The sequence below is a fragment of the Manacus vitellinus genome, unplaced genomic scaffold, assembly GCF_001715985.3.
Source record: "Manacus vitellinus isolate BGI_N305 unplaced genomic scaffold, ASM171598v3 scaffold_6_pilon, whole genome shotgun sequence".
In the NCBI taxonomy this organism is placed as follows: Eukaryota; Metazoa; Chordata; class Aves; order Passeriformes; family Pipridae; genus Manacus; species Manacus vitellinus.
The window spans coordinates 31,773,152-31,795,077 of record NW_021940750.1 but is presented as its reverse complement, the minus strand read 5'-3'; the positions used below and the strand labels follow the sequence as shown (position 1 = coordinate 31,795,077).

The following is a 21,926-nucleotide window of genomic DNA, read 5'->3' as shown; positions in this document are numbered from 1 at the left end:
CCATTCCACACCTCTTTGTCAGGAATTCATCAGAAAACCATTAGCCTAGCAAAGCACTGGAAGACACATTTTTAAGGCAATAATACTGCTCTTACAAATTTATTTAGTACAACATGATGTGTTTGCAGGTGTAGGCTGTCATTATTTGATACCTCACCATTCTTCTTCTCTCTATAGCCTTTTGATAGGCTCTTCTTATGTTTCAGTCCCTTTTTCTTGTCTCAACAGCAGCCCCTGGGGATGTGAACAGAAGAGTGACTGACCTTGGTCAATAGCACTGCTTCACATATGGTCTGTGGCTCAGAAATCATATGGGGTCACAGAAGAGGACAGTCTGTATAATATGTCTGCCATATAACAAGAAATCAAACTTCCCTGATGTGGGGGCAAGTTGTACTGTGGTGCTAAATAATGATGCATGTATTAAGAAAGAAAGAAAGCCTTGTTGAATAGAGAAAAAAGTCATGAAAATCTACCATCATTTTTTGCTAGTTGAGGGGCAGGATAAAAATAGATAAATATTTTAGGCCTGTTTATGATCTTGGTTGTTCACTTATAATCTCACTTATAAATAAATAAAGTTTGTAAAAAGCTTTCCTTTTAGACCATTGCAATAATCATCTGAGTGGCTGTACCTCCAGACAGCACACATCAGAGAACTCACAGAAAGAAATTTCCTTGCCTTTGCAGTAACTTTAAAAAAGATTCTAAATGTCAGAGCTCCATACAAGAAAACAATCAGATGTCTGCAATACTCCTTAGCAGTTTCAGAAGTCTAGAAGATACAGAAGTACCTTTTTATAAATACTCAAAAGAAGGCCATAGTCCTCAGTTACAGAGGACTTTGTTACCTGGAGAATCCCTCTCCACTTTACTGTAGCTTTGCTTACTGATTACATGAATAGAAATTAGTGGCAGCTCTTTTCAATATGCTACAAATAGAAATGCTTTAAATAGAAGGAAAGTTCCCTTCTTCTGCCACTCAAGAGCTCAGGCAGGGCTTCTCTGGAGGAGACAGACGTGACGTTGCCTCTCATATACTTCACTTCTGTTCTATCAACTCTTTTTTTACTCTCAAATAAGCCAATCAGATATTCTGACCACAAATGGCCAGTTGTCCTTTGCCTATAAAAGGAATATGGGGAAGCCTTTTTTCTCTAAGTGAAGCCTCTATAACAAATGTAATAAAGACCAAACTAATAAGATTCTGTAGCCCTTAGACAATAATCAGTAGAAGTGGATGAGAAATGCTACTCTTTTTCTAACTACCTCAACTGCCCTTCAGAGGCTTAGCATAAATGTGTTCATTATAGCACAACTCCATAAGGGAAGATCCATTTTTGCTAATTTCATGATTCCTGACAACCTATTTAATACAGTTTGTTCTTCTTTCAATTCTTCTCAATTCTTCTGTCTCTTCAGAAAGGTGTAGTTGAGGGGGGACAATCCCTTTCAAAAAACATTTGTGAACTCTCCTCCCCGTTTGTCAGAAATCTGGAATTTCAATCCCCTCCAATAAGTTCTGCCTGGCACTATGGTCCTTCGTGCTTCATTCATTAAAAATAGCAATGCAGCATCATGAATAAATCCTTTGGGATTCTGCATTAAATGCAGAGTCTTGCATCCTGGGCTGGCTTACATCTGTGTAGCCCTTTTGATGTCTCTTGGCACACCACTGCAGCTGTCCCTTGTAGTAGGCATTTGAATTGATTAATATGCCTGCTCCTATTTTATTTCCCTCCTGCTCTCTGGGTTTCACCCTTAAAGATTTACTGCATTTTGGAGGGGTGACGCACTCTGTAGATGCTCTGAGGACAACATAATTGCTGAATCAAAACCTCCCATGAGAATGTGAGCTTTGAACTTTGCTTTCAAGATTTGGATTCTCTATTTCTCAGCATATGTATAACAGATTGTCAGAGAATAATCTCCTAATAAGATGCCTGTAGATAAACAGGGGAAGAGAGAGCAGTCCTTTAAAATATTGCCCACTGAAATTCTGGCGGTAAATCTTCAGTCCAGCAAATAATTAAACACATAAATTGTCACATGAAGTTGGGACTACTCATATACCCAGTTATATGTGTATAAGCTTTTGCACTACTGGGATTTAGTAATAATAATCTAATTAAACAAAAGCAAAACAAAAATGGTTAGCAACCCAAACTGGATTGAGTCACTGTCAGAACTGTGCTAGAGTTGTCGACTACTGCATTGCTATTCTGGACTGAAGATATAAATCAAAATTCCTCCTTTCATTAGGTGTGGATTCCAATGTTTTATTTTGCACTATCTAGTGGCATTAACATATTTTAAGAACTATCAAAGAGAAGATTCTTAGAGGATCTATGGTTGCTAGGAAACTGGTACTTCGTCCTGCAAATCTTTCACACTGCAAAGAGCAAACTGGCAATAATCAGGTTTTCCTGCCAGACAGCACTCAAACAACTGAAGTTTATGGCTTATTTTTTTAGAATTGTGATTCAAGCTTAAGTTTGTAGAACAGGAAAATTTAAGGGTTGTTGGATTTCTCCAAGTAGGTATTTTATCTTGTGTCTATAATACACCACCCTTAAATCCTTTTTTAATCACTAATACCTTGGGTGTCTGATATCTAGAAACTTGTTTTCATTGTGCTGACAAGTTTCTGCCAGCACAGAAAGTGCTGAGCTCATTTAAGACAGTTCCAAGGGAAAGTTTTGCCATCCCCACCCTTGCCATTTCCATTGCCTTAGACTATCTGCACCCAGAGCAACCTCAAACTAGCACCTTTACCACCTGCAGCTTTGGGACATCCCATCTTACAGCTCTGGCAACAGCAAGTTCATTGGTCTCCCCAGCACCTAAAGATCTCAGGATATATGCACTCAGTGACAGGAGTGCCACAGTGGAGTTTTTGCCACATTGATTGCATCTCCTAATTTTAACTTAATTAAAAGAAATATCCCATATCTGCTAAATCAGAGTGATTTTATTACAGTGACTGAAAGGGCATAGTAAGAATCTTGGAAATCAGAAGTCACTGAGGTTTATAATTTGGTGATCTTTGAAATTCTGTATTCTTTATGACCCAGGAGCTCTGCTAAGCCAAAGAGCACACTATTTTCAATGAAATAACCCTTGTGATGAGAACTCTATATGGGTTTTATGCTCTACTGGATCATTGCCTTTAGTACTCTTTAAATAGGTATGCATTACAAAGGTATTCACCTACGAAGAATAATGTCTATTTTCTCATTCATGACTTTTCAGTTATTCAGTGTAACATCAGAATATTAAACCCCAATTTGTAGCCCACTGGAGCCAGGTTTTCATGGATTTCAATCCTGATACTGTTTAACTGCAAATGCCTTCACTTCTTAACATACACCTGGTCAGAACAGTGTTCTGATCTGATCCTTCACTGTCCTCATCTAACACTACAACCAAACTTTTTTCTCCTCTTGTAACTGTAAGGGTATTTGAACAAAAGTTCCTGTGGAGACAAAATGGTCATGAGAGAGGAAAAAAGGGCAAAATTCTAGCTGAAGTCACAGTGTAGGTGACTGTCATTCCTTTCAGAAAAACTAAAACTTCCCCCACCTTCTACTTATTCTGTAATGATTCAAACCCAGTCTGTAATTATATTTAAGTACTTTATAATTTCAATCTAAAATCTGACAGTTCCATGCAATTAAATGTCCTGAATGTGGTATTTGTCCCCCACTATGGTAAGATTATATAGTAATAGTAGCAATGAACATGGCTGAATCATTGACAAATTCAGCCTTAACTATCTTCTCTTGCTTGCCTTGACAACTAGACTATTGAATTCCAACAGTATGAAAATCTAAAAATAGCACTGTGTGAAGAAAGACTGCAAGCAAAGCCACTAGATAATACAGGCTCAATGCTCCCGTGAAACGTGACACGTGCAAAAGCCAGATGTAATTTTAACAATACAGCTTCCTTTTCGACAAAGGAATCTCCAGAGTCTGATTTAATGTCTCCACAGTAAAGCCTAACAATTCCACGTTTTGTGTAGGAGTAAGAACAGACTTCTTTAAACTCTCAGAAAAGAACCTCTGAGAAGAATGCTAATGCACAGTGCAGTGAAAATAAAAAGACCTCTTATGACCCTGTAGCAATTAAGACACCATCCAAGTACAGCATAGAAGTCACCTTATACTTAAAATTATTACAATTACACCAGTGGACTCAGCACACCAGTAATATCGTGGCTTTGCAGAAACAAAAATCACTGCACATTAGGAAATACCTTACCTTACTTACTAGACAATACCGGGGTGAGTATCTGGCTGGCTCTTAGGCAGGAGTGCAGAGAGGAGCTGGCAAAAGCTTTTCTTACTTTCATACCCCGCCTAAAAAGTAGTGAAGAAAGAGATAGATTAAGTAGTTAGCAAATCAGCTGGAGGTTTGGGAGAGTAAAGTTGCAGTCTGTTCTACCTCTTAACAGCACTGTCTGGACTTAGGACTGCCCTAAGGAACTCAAGCTTTCTGTAAAATAGATACTTCTATCTTATCTAGCAGATTAATTTTATGGCAATAAATATTCACCATCTTAAGGTTCTCAGTGAGTTCTCTATATAAATACATCTATATATTATATAGATATATATTACGAATATATAATGATACCTCATCATCTCTTCACCTCTAGGTGGACAGCAGAATACACAATAATTTAACAGAGAAAGACTGAGACATGCTTGTTTTACAGGTGCATAATTTGCTTGTATCCTAAGAAAACTGAGGGCAAAAATGCACCAAGAAGGTTTTTCACTGATGTAAAAAGAAAACCAGCATCAACAAACAGCACTTCTAGGAATAGGATCTCCCATATTTATACTTTCCTGGCATATAAGCCAAAGTGGTGACTAGAACAAGTTCATTTGATTCAAGTAACTTCCTAATTCTCTTCTAGTCTGCCGTGGGTTTGGGGAGATTTTTTTGTCTCATCCATAATATTATTAGGAAGATCCTATTCCTTTGGTAAAGAGAGAGACTGGTTTGAAGGAGGAAGATCAAAGATCTCCTTAATATTATTCTCTGGCCTCATTCTTTTATTGCTTAAGTAAAGTTCTCTTAAACAATTACAGGCAAAAATCCAAATGATCTATCATAGGCCATGGCTTTTTATTCACTGGAACAACTGTTGTTCCAGAAATAGATGTAGCACCACCGGTATGACTTTGAAGCCCCACGTTGGTTGGAAGCAGGATGAAAAATAGGGGGAATCAATAAACAGATACTGTTTTCCACCAGTGCTGTGACAGGAGAAGTGAAAGCTTTGAAATTCGTCTTTCTTTTGAAGAAAATATCTGTGATATTGTCTGGGTTTATAGCTGCACCTTGTTTATTTTACTCTTCCCTGTCCACAGACAAGTTCATAAGTGACAAAAGTCAAGAACACAAATATCCTACTTTTAGGATACTTACTCAACTCCCAAGTGTATGGGTACCAGGGAAGCAGTGGTGCCTTAGGAACTGACTCATGTTGAAGGCAGTAAAGCATAGGAAAATTCTGTTTGTGGAAGAAATATTTACACTGATTTATGTTGTCCTTTATTTGTGGGCTCAGAAGACTCAGGAGGGACCATGAAAGGTGTCTAGGCTGTCTTCCTGCCCCAAGGGAAGTTGTATGTAAATTTGTCCAATCTTTATGGGACATCTCACAGTTATTATGGGAAATTCCCTTGGTGCAAAACTATCTCTGTGATTAAAATAATCCCCCCAACATTTTCTCCACATTTTTGTCTTCACCTTGAATCCATTATTTCCTATTCAATCCACCCTCAACATGAAAAATGGTTAATTTCCTTTCTTTTTACAGCCATTCTTGCCCTGTTTGGAAAAAAAAAATCTTTACTGATTACATTCTTAGTTTGGTTAGAAAGTTTTTCAGCTGTCTTAGCATTCCTTGCCTTCCTCTGAACCTTTCTTTTGGGGATGGTGCTGAACACAGGGCACCATGATAAAAAGAATGAAAAGGGAAGTTTTATTTAACAGGACCCCATATGATTTATCACCTAGATAGATATAGATGTATTTAAAACATAAAATGCATGTTTTGTAACAAACAGAGTTCTACAAGTGTAGGATGTATGAATTTTGCAGATCTGCTCTCCCTCTCATCTCTCTCTCCCACCTTCCGTCGTCAACATTCATGAACAAAACATCTTCATTATGTAGGGACATATGTAGAGGTATAAAGATGCAATCACAGAAATTCATAGGAGTAGCTATGTTAGAATTCATATGCCATCCTGGGTCATAACAACCCAACCTTTGGTCCCACTCAGTAGGAAGTCATCCTTAACCAGTCAGGAGTCAGTGCAGCAGGATGTTGCAGTTCCTCCTGACTGTCTCAGATATCACTTTTAATCTCTATTGGCAAACGGGAGCTTTTTTAACGACAAGTCCTGTAGCTAAATGCTTTAATATCATGTCTGTAATTGCAGTTATGAATGTCTGTATTATAGTCACCCATATATGTATACTGGCAATGTCCAGTCAGTAGTCTTATGTATTAGCTTAAGAGACATACATTCTGTTTAGTCAATTAGATTGCATTTTCCTCTGGCTCCTCAGTCTCCACTCACAATATTTACAATTACACTGTAGCTGGTGGGGGTCACACTAGAGTCATGCTAGCTGGAACTGAAGTGTACAGAGGGTCAGTTGGGCAAGCAGTGTGGCTTCACCTCACTATTCTACCCTTTTGTAATGTTGTGGCATCATATGATGCTGAACAACTGTAAAGAAAACAGCTCATTGATCTGTTCTCACAAGCGCTGCTGTGTCTCTGCATCATAAAGGAAACAAAAATAGTGTACATATCTGTCTTTATTGCAGTTGGTCAGACTGCCTGGGAACAGTTTTCCTCTTCATATGAGCACTTTGTACAGCTCCCAGCACTGTGGATCCTCATTCTGATGACTACAAGGATTATTTTAATAAAAACCAAGCTTTTAAACACATTAGTTAAATGCATAGCTTCAAATAATCTGATTGAGAAGTATACTGAACAATTCAAGTGAAGTCTGAACTGTCATTTTAAGGCAGGAAGGCTCCTGTTTTTAATAGTCTTTGTTAAGGTTTCAGTGGATGGTGTGCCAAGTGGCATGGAGAAGAGGTGTAGATTCTTTTGGGACCATTTTTTGAGAGGGACTACTACACTTCATGCTTCTTGAGGTTACCGGGTATGACAGAAATCAGCTTGACTCATGGAAACAGCCCCTTAAAAGCAGAACACCTAGTGGTATAAATCAGCAAGACTTGATTTCACTGGAGCTCTGCTAATTTACTCCTGTTGGGATTCTAGCTCTGACACTTTACAGAGTGAAAATGAAGCTAAGGAACCAAAACAATGATTCTAAAATATTAGGAAATAAAACAGTTTGAGAATGCTATGTTTTCCCAGCCATGTAAAAGAGAAGTAGGTTACAGTTTCAATTTAATTTGTGGTTATTTGACACACATTCACACATACGGTATGTGTCACGGAGGATTTAAACATCTGTTCTGAGAAAAATTTCCAGTATTTCTTTTTATCTTATTTCTGTTGTGATTATTCCATAGTCTCTTTCAGTCAAAATTTCAATGAAGTTGGAACTTACAAATTATTTTTAATACACTAGTTCTGAAAAGGTCTTCAACCATACAGACAGAAAAATAAAAAAGATGGAAGACTTCCTGTATGTTGAAGGTCAAACAGAAGTTCAGGATGACTTAGACATTGCCCAGTTATTAAAGGAATTCCCTACCTCATCCTTCAGTAAGAATGATAGCGAACAGGGAATAATTGGAGGATATCTGAGTAAGGATGAGGAGGGTTTAACAGAAATCTTCTGTTAACAGAAACCATAATTAAAGCAGATTCAAACTAAGACTTCACTCTGGTGATATCAAGAATCCTGTGGTAATCCCCAGCCAAAAATCCTGATCAATTGACACATGAAACAGCAAGCTCAGAAGCAAAGCTTTTCACTGTGTGAGATGGTACAAATATATTCTAAGTGGTAAGGAGAAAATGTAACACGAAGTGGAGTGAAGGCTTCATGGTCAAGCAAGCTGAGCAATCAAGGATGCAGAGAAGTGGCATAAAACAAATATTTTAGCACAGGTAACTTTTTTTTAAGAGAAGCAATTTCATACTCAAGGAGTGAGTTATGATCTATCTAGATTTGCATGAAGCAGTTCATAAAGTACTCAGTTGAGAATTACTGTCTAAAATTTATAAAATGGAGAGTAATTCAAGATTATTAACCTGAATGAAAACTGTATGTAAAACAAAAAAATAATATGTTAAAAAAGAAGTCTGTCAGGTTGGGAAGGGGTTATTGGAACTTAGGAAGAAGGTTTTAGACATACATTGTTGCAAATACTTGCTAGCAACTTTGAGCCAATAAAGAGGTTTGCATAAATAATAAAGGTATTCCAAGGCTCAGTGCTCACCAGTTCTGAGGTATTGCCAACAACTTGGAAGCTCATGTAAGAACTGCTGTATTTATAAGCAGAGTAACGGAAACTGATTTTTAATTTAAAACAAAGCCATCCACATAAAGATTTCATGTTATGGAGCTCATCACTTGGCAGCAGCAGAGAAAGAGAGATCTAATTGTACTGTTAGACTGTAAAACAGTTACGAGCCTCCAGTGTGAGAGAACCACAAGGAATCTGAGACAAGCCTAAGATGTACTGCAGATTATTTTCTTTAGAGTCGCTGAAGCATTCACATTATTATACAAGGTACTGCCAAGGTGGTTTGTACATGATATAGACTCTGATCACCCACTTTCAAATCAGATTTAAGGTACTTTTGGAACAGATCCAGAGAAGGGATACTGAAATGACTAGGGGAAAGGAGTATGATCTTCTGAGAGCAGTCAAAGAATCACATCTTATTTTCCTTCTCGGATAAAACATCTCTTCATAAATACATATGGTCATGTAAAAATAAGGTGGGAGTGATGAGTTTTAAACATAAAATTGGTACAACATCAAACAGACAACTGGTCATACAAAATTTAACATGGTTAAAATCACTCTCTCATTTCAATCAGCTTAGTGTTCAGAAAAACAGAGGGGAAAAACAAATCCAGCTGTTTCAAGATGGATCCCAGCAGCCTTATGGACATTGCATGACAAAGTAGTGATGCTCTGGTACAGTGTGAAAATTTTGGGTGTTGAACTTAGACATCTGCTCTAAGAATTAAAAAGATAATTTATATATTTCTTTACTGAGTTAGGTCCATTTATTCCATATATTTGCTGTATGCAGTTAGTCCCAAACATCTGATTTTTTATTTATCATTTAATTTTGCTGCAGAGGATTTATTCTTTCACCCTAGGAAGCATCAGAAGTTGGTCCCAGATAGGGAGGGAATGCTGGGAGTGTGCAGTGGTGGTGTTGAGAGATTTGGGATGACCTACTTGTTGTTACTTATGCCTAAACTGGTTGACTAATGCTTTTCCTCATGTCAGACATGCAGAACCCACACAGCTGAATGAAACCCTCCCATTCTTTCTAATATGTGTGGTGTTCCTCTTCCCAAGGGAAAATGTCCAATGGTCCCAACGAGTTCCTTAGTACTGTAGGGGTATAAGCTGTTAGTCTTGGCATCTTCTGCCTTCTTCCCTCAGTGTTAAGCTTCTTCACCTTTAATATATTGACTGTCTTTAGATGGTCTGAGAATATTGGAGGTGCTTTATGGCCCATGGTGTGGAGATACACTTGGAGGACGTGCTTTCTGAAAAAGATATCTAATACAGTATGTATCTATTAGAGTGGCAACTGTGGAGACTTGGACTCAATTTTCTATGTATCTCCATGACAATTTCAGGCAAGAGTTTTATAGAGAGATTCTTCTTTTTTTGTAAACATCTATCAGATACCCTCAATACATGAAGCCAAAACAAATGCAGGAGGACATTTCCTCCAGTTTTATTAAAGTTTCTACAGATTAAATTTTAGTCTTTCTTCTGTCAGTGCTTGTGATACCTTAAAACCTATAAAAGAAATCTCTGAAAATTGATTGAGAGTCTAATTAAAGATTGATCCTATTAAATTATATGGTCTGTAATTTTTAAACTCTTGTACTCTATAGGAAAAGAAAGGAAAAGGACCACAGCAGTTCCTATCAATAAAACTTTAGTACAACTGCAAGCACAAAAGAAATGTTGAAGTAATACAGTTGGATTGAAAACATGTGGCAGTTTATAAATATGCCAGAAGTCCAGATGACTTTAGTTGTGAGTGAACTCTAATTTACAGCTTTCTCCACCACAGAAATAAAAGTAACTTCCACAATAATAAATAAGCCTGAGTAAAAACAGACTGAATGAGTAACTTCCTGCTACTCTTTCTTTTCTTGTGCATTTGGTAGCAACAAGCCAACATCCCAATCCAAAGTCCACTGAACACAATGGGAAGAATTGTTGAGCACTGAGCCAGGCTCTGGATCTTTCCCTCCCTCTAAAACTAAATAGCTCTTTCCAAAAAGTAATAATTAAAATTAAAAATTCACCTCCAGGGTACCCCTCTTTTTTCACACATACATTAGGAAGATGCAAAAAGATGAAAATTATTAACATCAAGATCTTAGGGGAAGGAAATTTCATTAGACATCTGGAAGATCTGAAATCTCATGATTGCTTGTCCCTCAGAAAGTGATTATACAGGAGAGGAAATAAAACATAAACACAATTTAAACTGAATAGAATGATAGATAGACCATCAGCACAACTTTTTATTTTGTTTAAAAAGGTTTTTGTTCAATAATCAATACTATAGACATTGATCATATAACAAAAATATCAAAGAATATATATAATGCTATATAAAATTTTATGTATGTCAGTGACTAACAACATTCTGCCATCGTCTTGAAGTTGCTTGACTCATTAATGATACATGGAAAGAAAAAATTAGGGGATCACAGTATTCTTCATTCACACTGTTGACTTGAAAACAACTGAGGTTGTCATGCTGTCTGAAAAACAATAACTATATCCTAAAGGGGAAAAAAGCCACAGTTAGATTTCCTAGGGTTTCCATTAACAGCATCCATGCTTTCATCCAAGCCAGCAAATGACTTTGTTCTCAAAGAATATCAAGAAATATCAACCTGAAATCTAGAATAAGTGTGTGTGTGGGGATTATATTAAAAAAATAGCTGATTTTTTTTTTAATATCTGCTCCAAAATGGACTTTTAAATGTTCAGCACTTCCAGAAAAGGAGAGTCTTGGTAGTCCAGTTGTTTTACACTTGCTTCCTTCAAAAACTTGAAAAAAAATCAGGTCTCTACCAGTACTTTTAAGTATCGCCCGAAAGTCCTTCCAGGCAAAGTTGCCACACCAAGTCTTTCCGTAAAAAGTAAAATCTTCAAACCAGTCTCAGTATTTTAAGTAAGAGACTGTATATGAAAATGTAGGCCAAGCTTTTTGTTGAAAGCAAAAATTGTTATTTTTAGGCTGATTAAATAAATTCTTTAGTCACACTGCATTGATATCATTTAAAAAATAAAAAAACCAACAGGTAAATAAGTCACATTTGATATTTTTGTAATTAAAGGTAATTACTGCTTTAATTTTAAATATTTCATTTAAAAAAATCACACAGCTTCAATCACTGCTCAGTTTAGGCATCAGGAGTTACTTGAAATGAATCAACACACTATCAAGCAGCAATTTATGAATGGCATAACATTAAGGACATTCTTACACCAACCTTTACTTCACTCTTTTTGCTTGAAATATGTCCCACAAGACTTTCAGGAAAAGATTGGTCATAAAACTGGTCATTTCAGAGCTGTTTAGAATATAGTTTAAGATCAATTTAGTAGGATATTTCAGACTTCATAGAGAGCAGTGGGAGGATGATGTAACCTCTAAACTTCCACAGGCTAAATCAATGGCAGGGATCTGGCTAGGAAAAGCAATTTTGCCTTAGTAAAAATGTCACCTTGTGGCAACAGAGCTGTTTCAGAAAACCACAGACTTTTAAAATAGTTGTGAGTTGCTAAGGCTTTTTTGGGGAAAAAAGAAACAAAATAAAAATAAAAAAGGGAGAAGAGGAAGGAAAGGAAGAAAAAGAAGAAAAAGAAAAGACAAAAAAAAAGGGATAAAAAAGGACCTTCCTAAGGAACACAACTCTCTGAGAAAATAAACTGCTTGGAATTAAAGCTATATTTCTACAGATGCTCCTATCTTTTCTTTCACTGTTTCTAGTTTCTTATACTCATTTGACTCTAGTCTGAGAGCTAGGGCATTCCCCTGAAGAACACACAAACTCTAGTCCTATTGTGCTCCTATTTATTTACTAGAAGTTACTCCCCATCAAAAGATGTAACAGAGCAGTTACATTGCAGTGCTGCAGCTCAGAAAGGCCTCTGACCTGAGTCAGAGGATTCTTCTTGAGGAGGACTGGTATGAATCCATTGTTCCCACATCAGAGAGAAACCATCTCTTTACTTCACAGACTGTCAAGGAAAGGCTGAGGAGAACATCCTTGCTGGTCCAAAAGAAAATTTACCCTGTTACAGGAAACAAACAGCTTTTACTGTGAGGAGGTAAAAAAACAGCCCTGACAGAGAAAAAAAATTAATTGCAGCTTGGTTTAGGTTTCTTGTTTGTTTTGGTGTTAGACATTTGCTGTGGTTTTTTTCCCCCACTAATTTCCTGTCAGGATTGGCAGCCAATGACTCACCTGCATTCACAGATGAATATCACCAGAACATCAATCTACAGCTTCTCTTCTCCATCTTTTGCTTTAGTCACAGAAAGCAACCCCCACACTGACCCCATGAGTGCAGCAATATTCAAAGCACTAGATAATAGCAAGGCCAGGTAGCTTCCCCTTATGTCTGCAGATATTGCCACAACAGAAGTTCTGAAATCAGATACTCTAAGTACCCTGCCTTCTTGGGCGACTCCCAGAGTTCAAGGCAAAGCAATAGTAAGTAGCCCTGAAGAAAACTATGTCCAATCTCCCCAAAATGACAGCAACATGATGATTAGGACAGTTTATGAAAGTCCATCTCTGGAGAGCCAAACTGGCAAGTTCATGGGGTCTGCCAGTAGCTTTTCACGCCTGGGGAGAAAGCCTGAGTGGTTCATTTTCTGATCAGTGATGTTGAAACTATTTCCTGCGTACCACTGAATATGCATGGATTCAATGGATAGATATAAATAAGAGAAGTTATGGGTGCCTAGGTTAGATTTTTAATCTCAAAATCTGAGATTTATCACAGGCAACCTTGTGATTCCAACAGACATTACAAGGACCATGTAAACATGTATTACATATGTTACTAGAAACTGAGGAGGGGTTTTCCTGCAGCTGGTTTCCTACATATCAAGTTATGGTGAATGCCTAAAATCTTTAATGTCTGTCATCAAAAATTACCATGCAAACACCAACCTGACTGATAGCTTATCTAGTGAGCAAATCAAAAGTAAATGAGAAAGAGGGAAGACCTGTGACCCAATGAAGTACCAACAATTTGTCACTTGGGATGTTTTAGTAGGCAGTTTGACAAATTTCCTGCTGGTTAACTGATTAAATTTACATTTCTCTATTTTTAATCTTTAATTTATTTCATACTCAGATATGATTGTTAGCCATTAATCAATAAGGTTTAAAGTGTTCATGATTAATGGTCAATGCTCTCAGTATAAATAAGAGATTCTGTGATGCTGGGATTTATCTGGCTCTGGAGATTGCAGGATTGCTCGAGTGCTCATTCCTTAGTTACAATGAAGCAGGACTTGGAGGATTGATGAGATTTTGTGTCAGTGTTGTGCTGAAATGAAATGGGAGCAGCTATTAAGGATCTGTGCAAGATAATGATGAAAAAGAAGCCAAAGGGTTAACAAGACTATGCTTTTGATATAAGTAATGTCAGAGAGATTAATGAGTCTCCATGCTATAGATAAGTAGGGATTTACAGCGTCTATACGGCAAAAAGAAACCAGGCAGGTTAATGCAATGACCACCCACGGCTGTGCCGGGTCTGTGGAGGTGCAAGGAGAGCCTCTCTCTCTGAGAGAGCCGAGCCGCGGGCAAAGGGTTAACGGGAGCCTGGCGCGGCGGGGCAGGGACCGGAGGAGGTACCGGGGCTGGGATCTCCAGCGAGGGTCAGCAGCAGCGAAAGGGTTAACGAAACGCTTCCATGCATTGAGATGTTAATTGTCAAGATAGTGTATTACTCGGGGAAAGTAATTTGATTACTCGAAACTCCCACTAAGAAGGCAAGCTTGTGTCCTTCCATCTGTCGGGCTCTGTGAAAGACGATGAATTGAGCTCCAAATTCACGTGTGATGAAGTCACTGTCGTTCCCCGCCAGCCCAGCCCGCTGCCATGCCCACCGCGCAGAGGGTAGCACCGCATTTCAACTTTCCCTCGGAAACCCAGGAGGCACAGTAACCTGTTACTTGCTGCTGCTTGCTTTTTTTTTTTTTTTTTTTTCTCCCTCCCCGTTTTCTGCCTCAGCGCTACAACTGAGTCATTCTGGTGCCCATGGCTCGTGGGTATACAGGGCTCCCACCGCGCGCGGCTCTATTCCCCACTTCAGCTGTCAGTGTTATTTTCGGCTAATGCAGATGTGGGGTTCGCTTGCCGGCGCTTTGTAGCCACTTGCCGAGAACCATTCGGAAAGCCTTAACTATGCATAAATCTGCAGAGTGAATGTTTTCTTTCATTCACTTGCTCCTATTATTTGATTTCTTGTAGGCCTCTGCAGCAGAAATGGAGAAAATAAGGTAAGTGAGACGGTTTATTTACATCTCATTATAGAGAAGAAATGTTCTGTTGCACAGTGCACGAAACAGGCTCTTGGAAAATATTTTGCTTAATACGATCAGAGTAAAATACTGGATTGTATGATGATGCAAGGCAAGCTGTGCTATAGAGACAAAAGAAAAGGAATGTGATTGTTCTAGTAAATCTGTTTCGCAGGGATGTCAATTCAGAAAGGATGTTTTACTCACAAACATGTCTTATTGCCAGATGCAGAGCATATTTGATTATATAAATGTTGTAGCCACTTGTCCATTTACTGCAAGAGCTTGCCATTCCATTTAATGAGGAAAGTGGATCAATAATTCATGAAAAAGCTGAAGAAAATATAGGCTTGACTTCAAAGCATCTAATTACTGTGGTTTGTTTCAATATAGCACTGTAACACTGGTGTTCGATTTTTGTTTTATATTGTATACCAGCCAGATAAATCTTGTCTCCTCTGTGTTTAAAATGTTGTCATACTGTACCAGTTTCTCAGCACATCTCCCTGCTTTAAGCAAAAGGAGATGGGTTTTATAACATAAGTTTTCCATCTCATGTCCTAGTGCAAGTCTGCTTTGGGGGATATTGCTTTTGTGTATGTTGTTGAGAAAGAAAAAGAAAGAAGAAAGCATTCTAGCCCTTTTTAATAAATAAATTTAAAATTACTAAAATCTTATCTATTAACACATTTTCAAAGTGATAGGTAAGAGCTGAACTTTTTACTACCCTTTCAATACTTTTTGGAACTTATTTTCTTAACCAAAACCACTGGCTATGATCTTATTTGTTTTTATTGAGCAAGCCCTAATTCCTTCTCTGAACCTGGTAACTCTGGTTAGTGTCAACTGTTGTCCAAGAACAACTTTTTCGTTTCCTTCAGTTTGGAATGGCTATCCTGAGCAGTTAGAAATGCAGAAAAGTTCTAGAATCTAGAAATACTTGAGGAAGAAGTGGCAAATGCAAAAGGACAGAAATTTGACCAAGTGCTCCATGAATTCTGGGCTAGAAACAGAATCCTGTCTTTCTTTTGAGTAAAAGGAGGTTAAATCTCTTACAGTCAACTTGAAGACGTCTGAAAATTTATAATAGAATATATATTTTAAAGCACTTCAGTTGAACATATTTTGTAGTGTCTCATGACAATGAAAGTACTGAAAGAAAAACGCCGTGCAAAGTATTATGAATTTGCATGTATATAAGAACTATAATGTTAAAGCTGTGAGTTTTTCCTGAGTAATGTCTGAGAAAGTGCCTCAGTGCATGGACCTGTGTTTAGTAAAAACTCCAAACAAGACCACCTACGATATATGCACCCTCATGTCATGAATAACTCTCTCAGAAGATGCAAACAAATATATATTTACATGTTTGCATGATAAGCAGGTGTGCACAAATGCAATACAGTACTTGTAATACTTTCCTGAGCATACTTTGGCCTCTGCTTTTAATAGACAAGCTCTTGCTACATTTGCAATAATGGGCTGCACAGCCCAGGAGAACAAGTGGAATGTGTTGAAAGAAAAAGAAAGAATTTGCTTTGATGAGAATAAATATCCATAACATTCCATTTTCCTAGCACTGTAATTTTGCAGGTGTCAGCCACACAGCAGTCCTTACCTCAGTACTCCTTGGGTACTACATAGATGGAAAAGCCCATACTGCCCCACTGGAGGAAATAGGAGCTTAGCTTGTAACTCCAAAAAGAGAAAAATCAGGCTCTCTCAGGAGTTTGTTAGAGACATTTTCTGTTAACAGTTCTTATGTGCAGAAGTTAATTCTGACAGATGTTTGTCCCCATCACCCAAGCAGATGCAAAGCCAGTGCAAGGGTTCTCTGTGCTCCTGGGTAGAACAGAGAGCTGGGCTGGGAGAGATCTGGCAGGACCCAGGGCAGAAGCTGCACTACTCCATCCCAAACTTTTCCAGGCTCCCTGTCTACAGTCATTCTCTTGGATACAAACTAAATGAATCCTCAGCATTTTAAGGAAACTATCTGGAGTCATTATTTTAAATAGCTGGTGAACTTAAAGCCATGAGAGAATTAGATTTTTTTCTAAATTTATCCAAGTCTGGCACCCAGGTAAAAACAAACTATCCTGTGTTTTAACCACAGGTCATGAAGAGAGATAATCTAAAGCTTGGAAAAGAAAGAAAGAAAAAAGAGAAAAATGGCAGGCTTGGAGGAAAGAAGTTTGGTTGGATTTTTTTTTTTGCTACATGTAGAAACCAGTGTAACATCATTGAAAAAGACATTCCTACATAATACTTGAGTTTGTTTTGCCCTGTCTCCTGTGTCCAACTCTTTCCCCACTCTATTTTTGCTAACAGCTGAGGATATACCATCCCATATCACCGGGGATGGCGTTTGCCCAAGGGCTAGAGGGTGAGTCCACATGAGTCATGGAGCTGGGGTGCACTGAGGGTAGAAGGCTCGTGTGAAAGAGGGAGGAAAAGGGGGTCTGGAATGAGCAAAGAGGAAACAAACCAAAGCCTTGTTATAGAAATAGAAGAGGAGCAAGGTGGATAACCACAGAACAACGCAGCCAGGTTGAAAAACCTCAGGGTTAGAGAAATACAGGTTTGCATTCCACAATGCAGTTCAAGAGAAGAAAGTCTTAAATATGAAGAATAGGTACATAGAATCACACTTTTCAGATGCTGCTGACTGTCCTTGGGAGGCCACAGAGCCAAATATATTAAGGTGGCATCTCCGGAAGTCTTTGGGCACTTTGCACATTCTCCAGTCCAGGAGAATGGGGATGCATCTGAGACATCCCCAAGGACTGGGTGGCCAGGCCCATTCAGAGAGAGGGGCAAATGCAGGAGCCTGAAAAATTGATCCACTGGTGACCCATGCTTTCTTCAGCCATAAAATTCACTGAGCCAGGGCAGCACAAGCAATAGTGCAGCAAACTAATACATCCCTTAGTGTGACATTCCTTCACTGAGAATCCAGCCAGAAAGATGCAATTCGTCTCACGTAACACAGTAATAATTCCCCTTGCAGACCAAGGAGCTGCTATGACCTGCAATGTCACATGCTGCCCTTTTCAGCAGGGGCTTGCTGTGACAGCATTATGTGTGGAAGGAGCAGCAGGAAACAGAGGTGGGAGGTTATCAGTATTTAGCCTGACAGAGGGACAACTTCCTCTAGAAGTGGAAACATGCTATTTTATGCTAAAACTTTGACTAGAAGAATCAGTTATTGCAATGAAGTCTTCTCACTGTGAACGATTCTTAGCAGTATATAGTGTTTATTACATCTCAAGGTACCAATACATTAGGCAGAAGTAAGGCTAACTACTAATCACAAACCTCTTGAGGATCTGCATTTATGTAGGTTAGCTGTATATGGTTATACAGTCACTTTAAACATTAATTACTTCTGACTCCAACCTTTTAAATACAGGTTTTTGGATCTGGTTCTTTTTTCATGCCTATAAATAAGGACTGAAAATCTTGGTTAATTAAAGTGAATTTCAAATATACCTATACTATCTTATTTTGACTCAGTAATGTGCTATCTTTGGTGCATATATGCAAGAGAAGCACATGCCTACCAAGTCTGAGGCTTTGTAGATCTGTGTGGCTGGCATACAAAATTGTGAGTCCTCTGGAAACTGCTCCCTTAAGTCAGATTGAATCCACAGCATGGCTAGATGTGCAAATGAAAGACCAGTTCCACTGCAACTCTAGTAAAAACTACTGGCAGCTTTTTCTTTGCTTCCATTTCATCCTGCTTGAAATACAGGTTATAATATTCAACCTTTCAAGTGAAGATGATGTAAGATTTGGCAGAAGAGACCTCTACATATATTTTGTACAAAAATATTGACCAGAGTCAATACTGGAGAGTATCTCACTCCACAGGAAATACCACTTAAGGAGACAGATATTGTTCAGTAGAAGCTTTTTCTTTTTTTAAAGACACTCCTAAAATTTCAGTGACAATTCAGAAACTCTATAAATCAATATTCTTAGTTCTAAGCTTTCAAGATCCACAACAGGCTGACCTGTACTCAAAACAGGACACATCATCACCATCAATTGCCAGGCTCATGATGCCTGTAAGGACACTGGCTTTTTACTTTGCGGTGTAATCATGGTATTTCCCAACTGAGGATTACTTTGTTTTGGTAGCATCAGTAGGGGCACTTTACTAATCATCCAGGAATCTCCGATAAAAGCGACCTATGTCTCAAGGAAGCTGCAAGGCAACATCTTCATTTCACTGTAGTCCTTGTCTCAGAACATATGAAAGCGAAGTGATTTGTTTTGCACACACAGCTGGTAGTAAGTCAGCAGCTTGATCCAAGTCTCTTGAATTCTCAGACTTGGACTTTTCTCAAGCATGTTTGAGTTCATCTGTGGTAAGAAAAGAATATCAGTTTTTTCAAAAGGAACATCAGAGGCACGTGCAGTTCTAGCCAGAGTTTACTGATAATTTGAATACCTTCCTAAATGCCCACCTGATCATGCTGCCTTCCTTGTACTTGGTATAAATATAGCCCTCTTCATATGCTAATGAACACACTGCAATTTCCTGCCATCCCCACCTTGTCCTTATTCCTCTCTCAGCCTGTTTCTACATTAATTTTACCATGTACTTGAACACAAGGGGAGGATTTTTTTCCCCAGAAAGTTAACCAACAAACATGGTTTACTTTACCCTAGGTCTGGTCTTCACATCCACAGCTGATACGCTGGGAGCCACTGCCTTGCACAGAAGCAAAATGCCACAGGACAGCAGCAGGGCTGCGCAAGAAGCAGCTCCACCATCTGCTCAGCAGTGTCTTCAGGCTCTAGTTGATGCTGGGATGTGAAACCCCAGCTGAGGACACAAGCAAAGAGATGCAACAGGGCAAGCTCAGAAGAAATAGAGCATAGGGAAATGCTAGTGTAAAAGGGCCATGAGCTTGGGGGCACTGGAGGTTGCGGTAAAACGCCACCGAGCTGGGCGAATTTGGGGTCCATTTTGAAAGAGGGAGAAGAAAAGAAAAAATATAAGAGAGCTGCCAAACGTATATTCAAACAGGTAAAACAGGTTTTCATTTTTAATTTGTTTTGCAAGCTGTTTTCATCTGCCAGGCAGTCCCAGCAGCAGTGACAGCCCTGCAGTGCTGTTTTCAGCACATCTGGTTTGTTCATGCTGCCATCCAAGGTGTGACTGCAGCTAAATCACATGTTTCTCTCTCTGCCCAAGACTACAGTTTTAAGTTTGGTGATTGTCAAACATAGCAATGGGAGCAATGGATACATATGGACATATTCATAGCCCCCAGGCGAACTATATCCCTGGAACTAAGATCAGTTGAGGCACAGAGCCATGGTGATTGACCTATACTAGCACCTCTGGGAATTTTGTTAAGGCTGTTCAGGGGCACAGTATGCTTCTGCAGCCTATCACACTTAATTTCCACTATTACTGTTACCTGTGCTGGTCAGTCAATCCAGCACTACTGCAACTGAGGCAGGAGGGTTACTGCTATATTGACAAACAATGCTGTATCCTGAGCTGCTGTCTGCTGCTTGGAAGAATGATCTAAAAGGTAGTGATGGCAGTATGGAAGGGACCATCTCCAGTCACCTGATGTAACAAGTGTTGTGTTACAGTACTTTTTAGTTCTAGATAGATGCTGAATGGAGCAAAAGCATCCAGCAAACAAGAGACATGACACAAGCAGAGGGCAGAACAGATTCAAGTTGAATGAAACCAGGTATAGCTGTGTAAAGTGGCCTGCAGGGACAAGTGGGAGATGAGCAAACAGCTGAGGAGACCAAGGAAGTAGGTAGGAGGAGATGAGCCATGCCATCAACCAGGAGCTGCAGTGAGTCATGGGGAAGAGGCTGGACCTAAGCAATACCAAGCTTACAAATAATGTTCTGCCTACCCCTTTCTTGCAAGGCAAAATGCATCACTGAGCAATACCATGAGCTCCTCATGAAAAAAACAATGAGGGGGGAAAAAAGAGAAAGAGAAAAAAGAGACATTTTGGACAAATAATTAAGAAAAAAATAAATCAAAAAGTCCATTTCTTATAGTGTTTGGATTAGTTGAAACTTTGTACCATAGGGAGTAGAGGTTAGTTTCTTTTTCTGTTCTTGGGTTCTCCCCCTCCCACCCCCAAAGACACAGTGATCCTTGATGCTGAGAAAATTCAAAGGTGGGAAAATTGGATGCATCTCCTTTATTGCTAACAGTGAGTAGGCTTCAGTTTATGTAAGCATTTTGACCAAAGCTACAGGGGGATATGTGCCAAACACTGAAAGCAGCAACTTACAAAGCAAACAGTGGCAGTGACTGCAGCAGTAACAAAACAATCTTATAAACTGAAGAGTACTAAGTGCCACACTACAAACCCCAGATGATTCAAGAGCAGTACAGTTTGTGAACTACACTTGGGTGTGTTCTGTGGTGAAATCAAATAGAATTTGAACCCTTGCTGCTGCTACAGCTCACAGACTGATGAAGGAAGGAGATACCTTGGCTGCAACACTCTATTACAGGCTTTTGCAGCTCTGCTGCTGCTGGCATGGCTTAGGCAATTTAATTTACCAATCAATTCTTGATTTACACACAAGTGATTTTAGAATGCATTCAAATAAAAACTCTGTTATCACCACATTTGATTCAGTGTTCTTTAAAAATCAAAAGCATCCAAAGTATATCAAAACTATTAAGCTTTTCACATTAAAAAAATTGAAAAGGCTGAATTGTCTTAATGTTTTAGTGATGACCTAAAGCCAGCTTAGCATGAAGTACAATGTGCTGAAAAATAGGCAGTAGATAGTGAGCTATAATCATGCTTTTTGGAATTCATGAGTATGAGGGTTGTATAATTCACAGAGCCCTCCGGCAGGATAGCAGGATCAAAAGTGCCTGTATCACAAAATATTCTGAGTTGGAAGGGACACACAAGGATCTGCAAGTCCAGCTTCTAAGTGAATGGCCCCTCCAGGGACTGAACCCACAACCTTGGCATTATTAGCGCTGGGCTCTAACCAACTGTGCTGTGTCCTGGGGCCTCTGTATTTCCTTGATAGATTTCTCTCATATGTGTGACCACCCTACTGCTCGTGTAAACTGCACAACTCTTGTTATTCAGCTCTTCCTGGAGCAACAATATTTACCTCACTAGAC

At 38.9% G+C, this 21,926-nt stretch overlaps 1 protein-coding gene across 4 annotated transcripts in view; it reads left to right on the top strand.

The window, feature by feature from the left end:
* The window catches only part of BEGAIN (brain enriched guanylate kinase associated), a 161,151-nt gene that overhangs the window by 31,458 nt on the left and 107,767 nt on the right, over positions 1–21,926 (top strand). For all 4 annotated transcript variants that reach the window (XM_018082900.2, XM_018082902.2, XM_018082899.2 and 1 more), the window contains one exon: positions 14,736–14,764. In XM_018082900.2, the coding sequence (XP_017938389.1) occupies positions 14,751–14,764 (14 nt within the window). In that variant the 5' untranslated portion in view covers positions 14,736–14,750. The remainder of the gene's footprint in view (positions 1–14,735; positions 14,765–21,926) is intronic.